This window comes from Rhinolophus sinicus, chromosome 1 (assembly GCF_057876585.1).
Source record: "Rhinolophus sinicus isolate RSI-liver-muscle chromosome 1, RSI-T2T, whole genome shotgun sequence".
Lineage (NCBI taxonomy): Eukaryota > Metazoa > Chordata > Mammalia > Chiroptera > Rhinolophidae > Rhinolophus > Rhinolophus sinicus.
This window is the reverse complement of record NC_142501.1, coordinates 51,922,604-51,937,680: the sequence shown is the minus strand read 5'-3', so window position 1 is coordinate 51,937,680 and position 15,077 is coordinate 51,922,604. Positions and strand designations below refer to the sequence as shown.

The window sequence follows — 15,077 nt, the reverse complement described above, 5'->3', positions numbered from 1 at the left end:
ATTGTGTGTTCTGTTGATCATTTTGGAGAAAGTGGTTTTTTTTTTGGGGGTGTACTTTTTGTGTTGATAATAGGCCCTAATTATGTGAATTAAATGTTTTGTATAGCAGTGTCTTGACTTCCTTCATTTTCTCTGGACTACACAGTAGCTCTTACTGAAGAGTTATTACTCTTGACTTTTATTTAGGTTTGAGAGTGACTACTAAATGCCATTGGTCTATAGAATTGACCAAATAAAATAATTTTAACAAAATAAAACAAAAAAATAATCCCCACTTATTTTTTCTTCTCTAAAGTATATTTATGGAACTTCTCACTTGAGTTTCTGTTCCTTGTGAGGTGATTAGGGGAACATATTTCCTTCAGAATATGGAACAGAATTAGCGTAGTTTAAGTCCTTATTGGACTTAATAAAGATCATAAAGTTAAGTGGAAAGTTAACAGAAGTCTCTTAATTCCTGGCCAAAGTCTCATTCTCCTAGAGTTCTAGACCAGTGTGTCCAATGGCAGTATAAGGGGAGTTAGTGTAATTTAAAAATTTTTAACTTTCATTAAACTGTATTTAAAATATTTATTTTAAAAAGTAAAAATTTAACATATTTATTTTCTTTAATCATATTGTTATTTTTAGCATATAATCAATATTAAAATATTAATGAGGCAGTTTACATTAATATTGTTATATTAACTTCGTCTTCAAAATCCGGTGTGTATTCTACACTCATAGTGCGTTTCAGTGTAGACCAGCTACATTTCAAGTGTCCAATAGCTGTGTGTGGATAGTGGCTACAATATTAGCAGATACAAATCTGAGAGAACTTGTTCCCTTTTCGTTTGAACTCTTCTATGAATTTTTAGAAACCTAGCATTATGCCACAGGGGAAGGTTAACAGGAGTCAGAAGTTTGAGATTACCTACATTGCCTCTGCGTAGGGAGGCTCTGCAAATGTATTTTGATAATGTTGAAAAAGGCGTATTTTTATTTTCATGTGTCTACATCAAATGAACTTTAAAACTTAAAATGTCAGTCTGAAAATGAACCAACTATCTGGTGCTTTTTTCTGTAGCCATTTTTGAAGTGTTCTCTCTCAGTATACTACCATTTTTATTTTAAAAGCAGAATATATACTGAATAGTGATAAAGATTAATGTCAGTTCCTACTCCACCTCTGCCTTTTGTGGCTTTGGTTTCCCTGGGACTGGTTGTTAGAATTGTTTACACTTTACATATTGTGCCTTGTGTGTCTTCTCACCTACAGGCTTACCTGCAACAAGTTCAAGATCTGGTGATATTAGAAAGCATAATTCTGCAGACTTTAGGTAAGTTTATTTTCCTTTAAAACATTAAAGAAATATATGTAATGTGACATGATTTTAAAATTTGCAAAATAGTAAACAGGAGGAAAATCTCTTGGAAAGGTTTTGCAAATTCTAGAGGTTGTAGAGCTCAGTTTCACCCTGGCCTATAACAAAGAAAGAATAAAGGCACAGCTGACCTTTGAAATAGCAGTTGCTGTTTTTTTTTTTTCATTCTAGGAATCATGATTTGCTTTTTAAGGTTTGGCAGTTTTTAACTTTCTATTAACTAATGGCAGAAACTATTTTAAGAACTTTTTTTCTTCAGTGGATTTTTATAATCTGTCATTGTATTTAGATTACAGCACTTGTTTTTAAACTGGTAATCAGAGTTCAGAACAGCAGAGTGGAGGTGGAGGAATTCAAGCTACAGTAAGTCCTCACTTAACATCATCAGTGGGCCCTTGGACACTCTGGCTTTACGTGAAACAATATATAGCGAAACTAATTTTACCATGGGCTGATTGATACAAACAAGAGTTAAGTTCCTATGGTATATTTCTGGTCACAAAAACATCACCAAACTTGTAAATAAAGACCTAAAACACTTCTAATATTAAACATTGAAATGAATGTAAGCTATACAAACATTTAAGAAAGAATAATAAAAATAAGATAATTATTTTTCAACCCATGTATTTCAGCTTAGGGTTGCGGGTGGCAGGAAAGCTGTTCCAGCAGCTCAGAGTGCAAGGCCAGAATCCACCCTGACAGGATGCCCTTCCATCGCAGGGTACATCACACACACTCACACTGCTTAGACTGGGATAATTTAGACAAGCTGATTCACCTAATGTGCACATCTCTGGGACATGGGAGGAAACCTTAATACTTGGAGAAAACCCATGCAGACATGGGAAGAATGTGCAAACTCCACACTGACAGTGGCCCCACCTGAGAATCAGTTTTTTTTGTTTCATCGACGTTATAGTGAAATGATGTTGAATGAAGTTACTTGAGGACCTGCTATATAATGGTTCGTGGGCAACTTGGATGATCAGTTATTATCTATTATTTTTATCAGAGAGACTGTCTTTAAAAGCTTAGCAGATATGGAAAATTAAGATTTTTTTTTTTTTTGGCAATCATTTTTCTCTTTAGGTAGGGGAGGATTTCATGAGCTGTGTTGGAAAGTTACTGGTACAGCTGTATTTTATTGCATATATATATATGTATATACACATACACAATTAGTTTTTCAAAGTTTATCTCTGAAGTTAATTTCTGCTAATTAACTTTTTTACTTTAAATACATTATGTTTAATGTAACCATGTTTTAGTGGACAATGCTGTTTTTCTGGTGGAATAAATTTTTATTAATGTTTTAATGTGGAAACCAGTAAGATCTAATTTGCAAGAATCAGTTATCCTTTTAGAATTTACACTATGTCAATTTCTCAATTGAATTTCTTTATCTAGAAAATTTTATTTACATAGGCAAAAAGAGAAACTCAAAAAATTTTTATAGACACACTGATCCTCCTTAAGTAATTTTGGTAAAGGGCATTTGGGGTTGGATAAAATGATCAGTACCTATTGTAATTAAGATGATGAAAAGGAACAAAAGGTAAGACGACTAGGTTTTAAAATGTTTCCTTAAGGTTAAGCTTTGTAAGATAGTCATCACTTGAGTAACTGCTCCTTCCAACTATATATTCTATTGTCCACTAAAACATGTTTTGTGTTTTAGAGGGTATTGGTTCCTCAGGGGCCTTGAGATTGCATTAGCTTTATCATCTTAGTGGTATCTTATAGCTCAAAATATTGTAAATAGCTTTGAGATAATGTGTCTTAGAGAAAAGCATGCTGTATACTTTGTGTCATTCAGCCTCTGAACAACAGCTTCGGGACAGGAAAACAAGGGAGGCCTTTAATGATGACTCAGATAAAAGATGTATAAAATGTCTCAAGTACTTTAGCTTTTTAACCAGTTACTTTTTTTTTAGGCTTTGAGCTAACAATTGATCACCCACATACACATGTGGTAAAGTGCACTCAACTTGTTCGAGGTAAGGAATCGCAACTTGAGACTGCGCTCTTAAATTGTTTACCATTTCATTTAGAGGCTAAGATTGCTGTGGACAAACATGTAAGACAACTGCTTTGACCAACAGTTAAATTGAAAGGCCTAACTGGCTTAAATCAGCATGAATGATTCTGACTTGGGATTTTTCTGTCAAGTTCTTAAAAATAGATGATCTCTTTTTAAAGAGAATTAGCCTCTTGAGGATGTTTGTGAAAGCTGGCGGCAGATTTTGAAAAGTCACCAAATCGGGCCAGCCTGGTGGCTCAGGTGGTTGGAGCACCATGCTTCTAACACTGAGGTCGCCAGTTCGATTCCCATGTGGGCCAATGAGCTGCGCCCTCTACAGCTAAGATTGTGAACAACAGCTCTCCCTGGAGCTGGGCTGCCTTGAGCAGCTGGAGCTTGGCGTGAGCTGTTGTGGGCTGCTGAGTGCTGCCATGGGCTACTGTGTGCTTCTGTGAGTGGCCAGCAGCCAGCATGAGTGGCTGGCAGCCAGTGTGAGTGGCCGGCAGCCATCGTGAGCTGCTGTGAGCTGCTGTGTGCTGCCATGGGCTACCGTGTGCCGCCATGAGTGGCTGGCAGCTGGTGAGAGCTGGTGAGCTGTTGTGAGCGACGGATGGATGACTGGTGACTGACTGACTGCCTGGGGGGGTGGCGGGGGCAAGGCTTGTAACACCAGCATGGGCCAGGGAGCTGTGTCCTACACAACTAGACTGAGAAACAACGGCTTGAACCGGAGTTGGGAGGGGGGGAGGGGAGAGAGGCGGAAGAAGGGGAAAAAAGAAAAGTCTGAGGATTTTAAACACACACACACAAGTTAGAACGAATAAATGAATTTAAAAAAAAGTCACCAAATCATGAATAAGTAAAAGCAATTTTAAGGATGTCTTGGGAATTGGCAATCTTTGACTGTAGGGTTGATTGTCTTAGATATTCTTTTTTTTCCCCCTTCTTCCGCCTCCCCCTGCCCCCACTCCAGTTCAAGATGTTGTTTCTCAGTCCAGTTGTTTGTGTAGGACACAGCTCCCTGGCCCATGCTGGTGTTATGAGCCTTGAGCTCCCCCTGCCTAGGCAGTTGGTCGGCGGATGTTGGTCGGCTGCTCACAGCAGCCCATGGCAGCTCACGCCAACCTCCTGCTGCTCATGACTGCTCACGACAGCCCAGCTCCAGGGAGAGTTGTAGTTCACAATCTTAGCTGTAGAGGGCGTAACTCACTCGCCCATGTGGGAATCGAACTCTCGGTGTTAGGAGTACGTGCTCCAACCACCTGAGCCACCAGGCCAGCCCACCCTAGATATTCTTAAAGGCCACCCAGAGGATCATCTAGAATTTATTTGAACTTAGTATTTCCATGCTTGACAATCCCTTGGCAAAACTTCTTTTTTATTTTAAATTAACTTTAGTAGCTGTAATTGCATGAAACCTAGTTCCTCTCATTTAGTTTAAATAGTATCAAGAAGATCTACACACCATTATGCATTTCAGTGCCTTTTTAGACCACACTGATAATTGGCCTTGTTTCGTATTTCACTTACGTGTGTTTTACCTGAAAATTCTGAAAGTTTTGCCTGAGTTCTTTATATTTTGAAAGCATCAAAAGGTTTGTATTGAGCAAGGATAGGGTTAAATAGAGATGGATAGATGCTAATATTTAAGGAAGATTAAAATTTGCTTTGTCATCCAGAGCAGTTCTTTTTAAAGAAGGAATTTTTGTTTTTCTCGTAATTTATTAGTTTTGTTATTTGATGATTTTGAGATTAGATTACAGGTTACTTAATTTAAAACTTTTTTTTTTAAGCACAAATCACTTTTCCAAACATGTCAAGGTCTTCTGGATTCTGATCTTGCCTCCAAATTAGTTCATCCCCCAATTAAGTATTTTTCAGTGAACTCTTATATCAGAATCTCTGGGTTAGTGTTAAACATGCTAGTGTGCTTCTCCAAACATAGTGAGTCAAACTCTAGGGAGGATGCCCAGGAATTGAATTTTAAACAAGTGTCAGATTCCTGGTGTACAGAGTAAAGCTTGAGTCCTAGGTCTGGAAGCAGCATAATTACTAATAGTATGATTAAAAATTGCTAATCTGTTTTTGGTAGAATGTAAACTTCTGTTGGTTAGGGACCATGTCTGCTTCATTCACCACGATATTCTCTACCTTGCAAATATTAAATGCTTACTAAATAATTGTTGAGAATAAATGGAACTGATAACTTTTTCCCTCTCCCCTCACCATATTTTTTTTTTTTTTTTTTTTTTTTTTAGCAAGCAAGGACTTAGCACAGACTTCTTACTTCATGGCAACCAACAGGTTTATATTTTAATATTTTTCCCTTTCTATTTTTGGGGTAGGACTTTACTTGGGCTGGGATTGTCACATTTTGAGGGGCATATGGAAAGATGTCAGGTAGTAACTAGAACTCAACGGCCCAGGCATGGATCTTTGATACAGTGTGTTATATAGACAATTCTCCAGTAAATGTTGATTTTTATGCACAATTTTCATTTGTGTCTTAAATTTCCATGGTGCTTTTTTAATTTGCTAAGGTGATATAATTATTTATGACTGATTGATAGCCTACTTAATTCTGCATGTGTTAGTTAGGTTTTAGTTCTGAAAGTTCGTAATCTTGGAATTCGTTGACAGTGACAAAATCTGATTGGTGGACTCTGCAATAATTAGGGTATTTTAAAAGTCTTGTTTTCTTTCCCCACTCCCAGATAGATAGTCACATATATGTGTAAAGAGTTGTAATATTTTTTTCTTTCTTCCCTTTTTAAAGAAAAAATTATTAATACATAACTTGTATTACCAAATGACTTGCTCATTCTTATCTCCAAGCTTGTTGTTCATAGAAACCAAAGATACTTCCTAATGACTGTCAGGGCTAAGAAGTTCATTTTATAGCCTGATAGGAGGAATTTTAAAATAAACCGTCAATCAAGTACATTCACATGTGAGAGAGTGATTGTCTCTTCTTTATTTTAAATAGGCCAGACTTAAGATTTGCAAGAGACAGGATATTTTTAGGGTTTATCCTTAAGTATTTGATTTAGGGATTATCCATATCAAAAGTAATTTCCCTGAAGTTCTGAGCTTATTCTCGGAATAATTGATCCTTGCTTTAAACAAAACTGAGTACCCAGTTTTTTAAATTTATTTTTTTGTTCCTTTGTCAGTTATGTGGATTGAGTGATGTATAGTCAAAAATTTCTAAATGGTATTATCTGAGCAGGTGGGTTAACGGAAAATCATGTTGAGTGCTGGATCAGAGCGCTGGATATTTCTTGCCCTTCTTGCTCTCCAGTGTTTATTTTTTTTTAAATAATGGAGAGTTTTAACTTTGGGTTCAGAATTGAGAGCTCATGACACTCTCTTGTTTCCTTCCCTCTGGTGTCAGCCTGCATTTGACCACATTTAGCCTGCAGTACACACCTCCTGTGGTGGCCTGTGTCTGCATTCATCTGGCTTGCAAGTGGTCCAACTGGGAGATCCCAGTCTCAACTGATGGGAAGCACTGGTGGGAGTATGTTGACGCCACTGTGACCCTGGAACTTTTAGATGGTAAGTTTTAGAGTAAGGGTCCTTGAAAAGCACTTGATCTTGATCTGTCACATATCTGGCCAAAGGTGACTTGATTCAGATGAAAATAGTTAGTTGAGGTTATTTTTGTTTCATTCCTTCTGCCTCTCTGAGTTTTTCTTAAATGTTCTATTTCATTTGCAGAACTGACACATGAATTTCTACAGATCCTGGAGAAAACCCCCAACAGGCTTAAACGAATTCGGAATTGGAGGGTAAGAATTACTGCTTTTAAAAGTGGCTGCCACCAGACTAAATCTGCCACTATCGTGATCTTGGACTTCCCAAGCACTAGAACTCTGAATAATAAATGCATGTTGTTTATAAAAATAAAAATAAAATTATTGCTGTTAGCATGTGGAACAAACCATTTTCTTCTTTTGACTGCACCAGTGAATATACCAGAACTGGTTATGTACCTTAGGTTTGGAATTTCCCTTCCAGTTGTGTGGTTATGCAATAATCATGACGTCAACATCTTAGCTTGGGTACTGGCCTCGAGACAGTGGCTGTGGGTGATAGCAGGATTTTTGTGTTTTGCAACTCTTGTGATATAGTCATTTGGTTAGCAACATTGGTTGAGTGTTTTCTGTGTGGACACTGTGAGGGAAAAAAATGTGGCTTCTTTGAATCACAGAGTGTTGGCTTCTTGTAGAGGAAAGATACAGAGTTATTAAGTTAGAGCTGATACCATGATTTTTATCTTTGACATTACCTGCTTTTGAAATGGATTTTAGAATTTTGTTTTTATACAGATTGAGGTCTAAAGTTGTATTTCAGATATTTTTCAAAGTCTTACGTATGAATAATGGAATTCTTCATATTTTTTCCCAGTGTCTGTCATATGGAAAGTTTATTTAAAACATTCCCGCATTTCTCAGAAATCCAGAAAATAAGCTTGATTTTATTTTCCTGAGTTGAGTGAGCTGCAGAAAATGAGTTTGTGTAGGGTTCAAAGGAGACTTGAGAGCACATAGGTCATCATTTAATTTCATTTAAAACCATCAAAATTTCTACAATTTACTTTTGGACTAACTGGAATCATAAGCAGTCATAAGGCATAGATGTTCAGGAGTGAATTTTAGGTATGCACAGCCTCATTTTTTTATTGCCTTAATAGCATTGGTATAGATTGCTGTGACTTTTTTTTTTTTTGGTGCGAGAACACTTAGGCAAATTTTTAAGTATACAGTACTACACTTAATCTTAACCAAAAGGCCAAGAAGCGATTAAGTATACAATACTGTATTGTATAGGCGCTGTGCTGTACCCAGAGAGGACTTACTCATCTTATATAACCGAAACTTTGTACCCTTTGACTAATACGTCCTCGTTTCCCCTCTCCCCATTCCCTGGCAACCACTATTCTACTCTCTGCCTCTGCACGTTTGACTCTTTTAGATTACTCAATAAGTGAGATCATGCAGTATTTGTCATTTCTGTGTCTGGCTTATCCCACTTAGCCAAAGGTCCTTTAGGTTCATCTGAGTTGTTGCAAATGGCAGGATTTCCTTCTTTTTTTCCTAATGTGGTAAAACACAAATAAGATAAAATTTACCACCTTAACCATTTTTTGAGTATACAGTTCAGTAGTATCAAATACTCGTACATTCATATTGTGCAACCATCATTTACCATCTATCCCCATAACTCTTCATTTTGTAAAACTGAAACTATACCCATTAAACAATAACCCTCCATTTCCTCTGACCCCAGCCCCTGGTAACAACATTATACTTTCTGTCTTTATGATTTTGACTCTTCTACAAACCTCACATAAGTGGAATCATACAGTATTTGTGTTTTAGTGACTGGCTTATTTCAATTAGCATAATGCCCTTTCATCCATCTTGTAACATATTGTAGAATTTTGTTCCAATTAAAGGTTGAATAATATTCCATTGTATGTATGTACCACATTTTGTTTGTTCTCCCATCAACGGACACTTGGGTTGCTTTCAAGTTTTAGCTATTATGAATAATACTGCTATCAACATGGGTGTACAAATACCTCACCTCTTCAAGACCCTGTTTTTGATTCTTTTGGGTATATATCCAGAAGTGGAATTACATCATATGGTAGCTCTATTTTTAATTTATTGAGGAACCGTACACTGTTTTCCATAGTGGCTATACCATTTTTCATTCCCACCAACGGTGCACAAGAGTTGCAATTTCTTTACATCCTTGTCAACACTTTTGGGTTTTTTGATAGTAGCCGTCCTAGTTGCTATGAGGTAGTATCCCATTGTAGTTTTGATTTGCATTTCCCTAGTGATGTTGAGCGTCTTTTCATGTGGTTATTGGCCATTTGTGTATCTTCTTTGGAGAAATGCCTACTCAAGTTCTTTGCCCATTTTTAAATCGGGTTGTTTTTGTTGTTGAGTTCGCTATATATTCTGGATATTAATCTCTTAATCAGTTATATGATTTGTAAATATTTTCTCCTATGTGGGTTGCCTTTTTTACTCTGGATAGTATCTTTGGATGCACAAAATTTAAAAATTTTCATGAAGTCCAAATTATCTTTTTGTTGTTGTTAACTGTGCCTTTGGTGTCATATCCAAGAGATCACTGCCAAATTCAGTGTTGTGAAGCTGTTGTCCTATGTTTTCTTTTAAGAGTTACATTGTTTTAGGTCTTTCATTTAGGTCCCTTACTCACTTAGAGTTAATTTTTGTATGTGGTAGGTGAGGGTCCAACTTCATTCTTTTGTGTGTGGCTATCCAATTTTTCCAACACTGTTTGTTGGAAAAGACTGTGCTTTCCCCACTGAATGGTCTTGGCACCCTTGTCAAAAATCATTTGACCGTATATGTGAGGGTTTATTTCTGGGCTCTCTGTTCCATTCATCTATATGTCTATCTTTAGGCCAATACCACACTCTTTTGATTACTGTAGATTTGTAGTAAGTTTTAAAATCAGGAAGTGTGAGCCCAGTTTTGTTCATTTTCAAGATTGTTTTGGCTATTTGGGATCCGTTGAAATTCCATATGAATTTTAGGATGGGTTTTTCTAGTTTTGCAAAAAATATCATTGGGATTTTAATCAGGATTGCATTGAATCTATAGATTGCTTTGGGTAGTATTCACATTTTAACAATAGTAAGTCTTTGAGTCCAGAACATAGAATAAGTTTCCATTTACGAGACTGTCTTATTTAATTTCTTTTGGTAGTGTTTTGCAGTTTTCATTGTACATGTCTTTCACATCCTTGATTAATTCCTAATTTTATTGTTTTTCATGCTACTGTAAATGGAATTGTTTTCATAATTTGCTTTTCAGATTATTCATTGTTTGTGTATAGAAATGCCACTGAATTTGTCTGTTGACTTTGTGTCCTGCTACCATGTTTCTCCGAAAATAAGACCTCACTGAACAATCAGCTCTAATGTGTCTTTTGGAGCAAAAATTAATATAAGACCCGGTATTATATTATATTATATTACACTATACTATGTTATATTACATTACATTATATTATATTATATTATATATTAAAGACCCGGTCTTACAGTAAAATAAGACCGGGTCTTATGTTAATTTTTGCTCCAGAAGATGCATTAGAGCTGATTGTCCGGCTAGTTCTTATTTTTGGGGGAACGCGGTAGTATGCAGAATTCATTTATTAATTCTAACTTTTTTGGTGGAATCTTGTGAGTTTTCTATTATCAGAGCATATCATCTGCAAATAGATGATTTTACTTCTTTTCAAATTTGTATGCTTTTTACTTCTTTTTCTTGTCTAATTGCTTTGACGAGAACTTCTAGTACTATGTTGAATAGAAATAGTGAGAGCGGGCATCTTTACCCTGTTCCTGGTCACAGAGAAAGCTTTTAGTCTTTCATCGAGTATGATGTTCCCTGTGGGTTTTCATAATAGCTTTTATTATGTTGAGGTAGTTTGCTTATGTTTGTAGTCTACTGATTATTTTTATCATGGAAATGAGTTGAAATTTGTCAGATACTTTTTCTATTATCAATTGAGATGATCATGTTTTTTCTTCATCCTGTTTATGTGGCATATTATATGGGTTGATTTTCATATATTGAACCATCCTTGCATTCCACCAGGATTAAATCCCACTTGCTCGTGGTGTATAATCTTTTTAACATGCTGTTGAATTCAGTTTGTTTTTTTGTTGAGGATTTTTACATCAGTGGTCATAAGGGATATTTGTCTATAGTTTTATTTTCTTACAGTGTCTCTGTCTGGCTTTGGTAATCAAGGTAATGCTGGCCTCAGCGAATAAGTTGGGATGTTTTCTCTTCAAAATTTTGGCAAGTTTGAAAAGGTTTGGTAGTCTTTAAATGTTTTATAGAATTAATCAGTGAAGGGTTTTGGGGGAGATTTTTTGATCGTTGATTCAATCTCCTGACTAGTTATAGGTATTTATATTTGTATTTCTCTATGATTTAGTTTTGGTATGTTTTGTGTTTCTAGGAATTTGTCCATTTCATCTAGGTTATCCAATTTGTTGGCATACAGTTGTTCATAGTACTCTTATAATCCTTCTTATTTCTGTCGAATCGGTAGCAATAGCTCTACTTTTATTTCTGATTTTAGTAGTTTGAGCCTTTTTTCTTTTTTCTTAGTCCATCTAGCTAAAAGTTAGTCATTTTTGTTGATCTTCTTTTTCTATTTCAAAGAACCAACTTTTGGTTTCATTGATTTTTCTATTCTTTATTTTTCTCTGCTCAAATCTTCATTATTTCCTTCTTCTGCTAGCTTTGGGTTTAGTTTGTTCTTCTAGTTCCTTGAGTTGTAAAGTTAGTTATTTTAAGGTCTTTCTTGTTGTTTTTTTCTTTTTTAAAAAACTTTTTTTTATAGATAAATATAGTTGACATAATATTATGTTAGTTTCAGGTGTGCAACATAGTGATTTGTTATTTATATACCTTACAATATCACAGTAAGTGTGGTCACTATACAAATTTATTATATTATTGACTATTTTCCCTATGCTGTACATTATACCCCTGTGACTTATTTATTTTATAACTAGAAGTGTGTACCTCATATTCCCCTTCACATTTTTCATCCTTTCCCCATGCGCCTCCCCTCTGGCAACCATAAGTTTGTTCTCTGTGTCTATGAGTGTTTCCGTTTTGTTTTTTCTAGATTCCACATATAAGTGAAATCATATAGTATTTGTCTTTCTCTTATTTTACTTAGTATAATACTCTCTAGGTCTGTCTATGTTGTTGCAATTGGCAAGATTTCATTTTTTCTTTTTCTTTTTTATGGCTGAGGAATATTCTGTACATACATTTTCTTTATTCATGCATCTATCGGGATACCTGGGCTGCTTCCATATCTTGGCTATTGTAAATAATGCTGCAATGAACATAGGGGTGCATTTGTTTTTTCCAATTAGTGTTTTGATTTTCTTTGTCTAAATGCCCAGAAGTGGAATTGATGAGTTGTATGGTAGTTCTATTTTTAATTTTTTGAGCAACCTCCATATTGCTTTTCATATTGGCTGCATCAGTTTACATTCCCACCAACAGTGCAGGAGAAAATTCCTTTTTTCCACATCCTCACCAACACTTGTTATTTGTTGCCTTTTTGATAATAATCATTCTGACAGATGTGAGGTGATACCTCATTGTGGCTTTGATTTGCATTTCCCGGTGCTTAGTGATGTTGAGCATCTTTTCATGTTTTTGCCCATGTGTGTATCTTTTTTGGAGAAGTGTCTATTCAGGTCCTCTGTACATTCTTTAATTGGATTGTTTGTGGGTTTTTTTTGGATGTTCATTTGTATGATTTCTTCATATATTTTGGATATTAACCCCTTATCAGATATATCATTTGTAAATATCTTTTCACATTCAGTAGGTTGTCATTTCACTTTGTTAATGGTTTCCTTGGTATGTAAAAGCTTTTTACATCGGTCCCGTTTGTTGTAGTCCCATTTGTTTATGTTTGCTTTTGTTGCCCTTACCTGAGGAGACCTATCAAAAAAAATGTTTCTAAGGCCGATGTCAAGAGTTTAGTGCCTATGTTTTCTTCTGGGAGTTCTGTGGTTTCAGGTCTTACATTTAAATCTTTAGTCCATTTTGAGTTATTTTTGTATGTGGTGTAAGAAAGTGGTCTAGTTTCATTTTTTATTGCATGTATCTGTCCCGTTTTCCCAACACCATTTATTGAAGAGACTATCTTTTCCCCAGTATATATATTTCTGCCTCATTTGTCATAGATTAATTAAGCATATGAGTGTGGGTTAATTTCCGGGCTTTCTACCGTGTTTCCCCCGAAAATAAGACCTAGCTGGACAATCACCTTAATTCGTCTTTTGGAGCAAAAATTAATGTAAGACTTGATCTTATTTTACTATAACATAAGACCTGGTCTCAAATAATATAATGTGATTATAATATAATATAATATAATATAATGTAATAGACTGGTTCTTATATTAATTTTTGCTCCAAAAGATGCATTAGAGCTGAGTGTCTAGTTAGGTCCTATTTTCAGGGAAACAGGGTATTTCATTCCATTGAACTGTGTCTGTTTTGTGCTGGTACCATACTGTTTTGATTATGTAACTTTGTAGTATACTTTGAAATCGGATCGTGATACCTCCAGTTTTGTTCTTCTCTTTCAAGATTGTTTTGGCTAATTCAGGGTCTTTTGTGGTTCCACATAAATTTTAGGATTACTTTTCCTAGTTCTGTGAAAAATGCCATTGGTATTTTGATAGGGATTGCACTGAATTTGTAGATTGTTTTGGGTAATATGGACATTTAAAAACATTAATTCTTTCAATCTGTGAGCATAGTATATCTTTTCATTTATTTTAGTCATCTTCAGTTCTTTTCATCAGTGTTTCACAGTTTTCAGAGTACAGCAGGTCTTTCGCCTTCTTGGTTAAATTTATTCCTAGGTATTTTTATTTTATTTTATGCAGTTGTAAATGGGATTGTTTTCTTAATTTCTCTTTTGATAATTTGTTAGTGTATAGACATGCCACTGAATTTAATAAACTATAAATTTTTTATTCAGTAACTTTACTGAATTCATTAGTTCTAATAGTTTTTTAGTAGATGAGTAGGTTTTTTAATTATATAGTAGCATCTATAAATAGTGACAATTTTGCTTCTTCCTTTCCAATTTGGATGCGTTGCCTTTTTTCTTTTCTGATTGCTGTAGCAAGGACTTTCAGTACTATGTTGAATAAAAGTTGTAAGAGTGGGCATCCTTGTCTTGTTCCTGATCTTAGGGGAAAAGCTTGTAGCTTTTCACTGTTGAGTATGATGTTAGCTGTAGGTTTGTCATATGTGGCCTTTATTATATTGAAGTAAGTTCCCTCTATTCCCACTTTGTTGAGACTCTTTGTCATAAATGATTGTTGTATTTTGTCAAATACTTTTCTGCTTTTATTGAGATGATTACGTAATTTTTATTCTTTGTTTTGGTAATATGTATTATGTTGATTGATTTGCAGATATTGATCATCCTTGCAATCCTGGAATCAATCCCACTTGATCATAATGTATGATCTTTTAAATGTATTGTTGAATTTGGTTTGCTAATATTTTGTTGAGAAATTTTGCATCTATGTTCATCAGTGACATTAGTCTGTAATTTTCTTTTTTTTGTAGTGTCTTTGTCTGATTTTGGTGTCGTTTTTTTTTTTTTTAATGTAAGTATTTATAGCTATAAATTTCTCCCTCAGCACTGCTTTTGCTGCATTCCATGAGTTTTGATATATTATGTTGTCATTTTCATTCATTTCTAAGTATTTTCTAATTTCCCTTTTGATTTCTCCTTTGATCCATTGGTTGTTTAAAAGTGTTGATTTCTACAATGTTGTCAATTTTCCTTCTGTTATTGATTTCTAACTTTATGGTCAGAAAAGATGTTTTGTATATCTATGTTTTAAAATCTATTAGGACTTAGTTTGTGGCCAATATTATGGTCTATCCTGGGAAATCTTCCAAGTACACTTGAGAAGAATGTGTATGCTGCTGTTTTGGATAGAGTCTTCAGTATATGTCTGTTAGATTTAGGTGATTTCTTTGTGAAGTCCTTTATTTCCTGTCTTGTCTGATTATTTATCCATTATTGTGAGTGGGGTATTGAAGTCCCCAACTATTACTGTAAAACTG

The 15,077-nt window shown here is 35.1% G+C and overlaps 1 protein-coding gene across 1 annotated transcript in view; it reads left to right on the top strand.

Moving 5' to 3' along the window:
- The window catches only part of CCNT1 (cyclin T1), a 35,695-nt gene that overhangs the window by 11,475 nt on the left and 9,143 nt on the right, over positions 1-15,077 (top strand). The window contains exons 4-8 of the mRNA XM_019724690.3: positions 1,259-1,319; positions 3,302-3,364; positions 5,646-5,691; positions 6,782-6,945; positions 7,108-7,178. Coding sequence (XP_019580249.1) covers positions 1,259-1,319; positions 3,302-3,364; positions 5,646-5,691; positions 6,782-6,945; positions 7,108-7,178 — 405 coding nt within the window. The remainder of the gene's footprint in view (positions 1-1,258; positions 1,320-3,301; positions 3,365-5,645; positions 5,692-6,781; positions 6,946-7,107; positions 7,179-15,077) is intronic.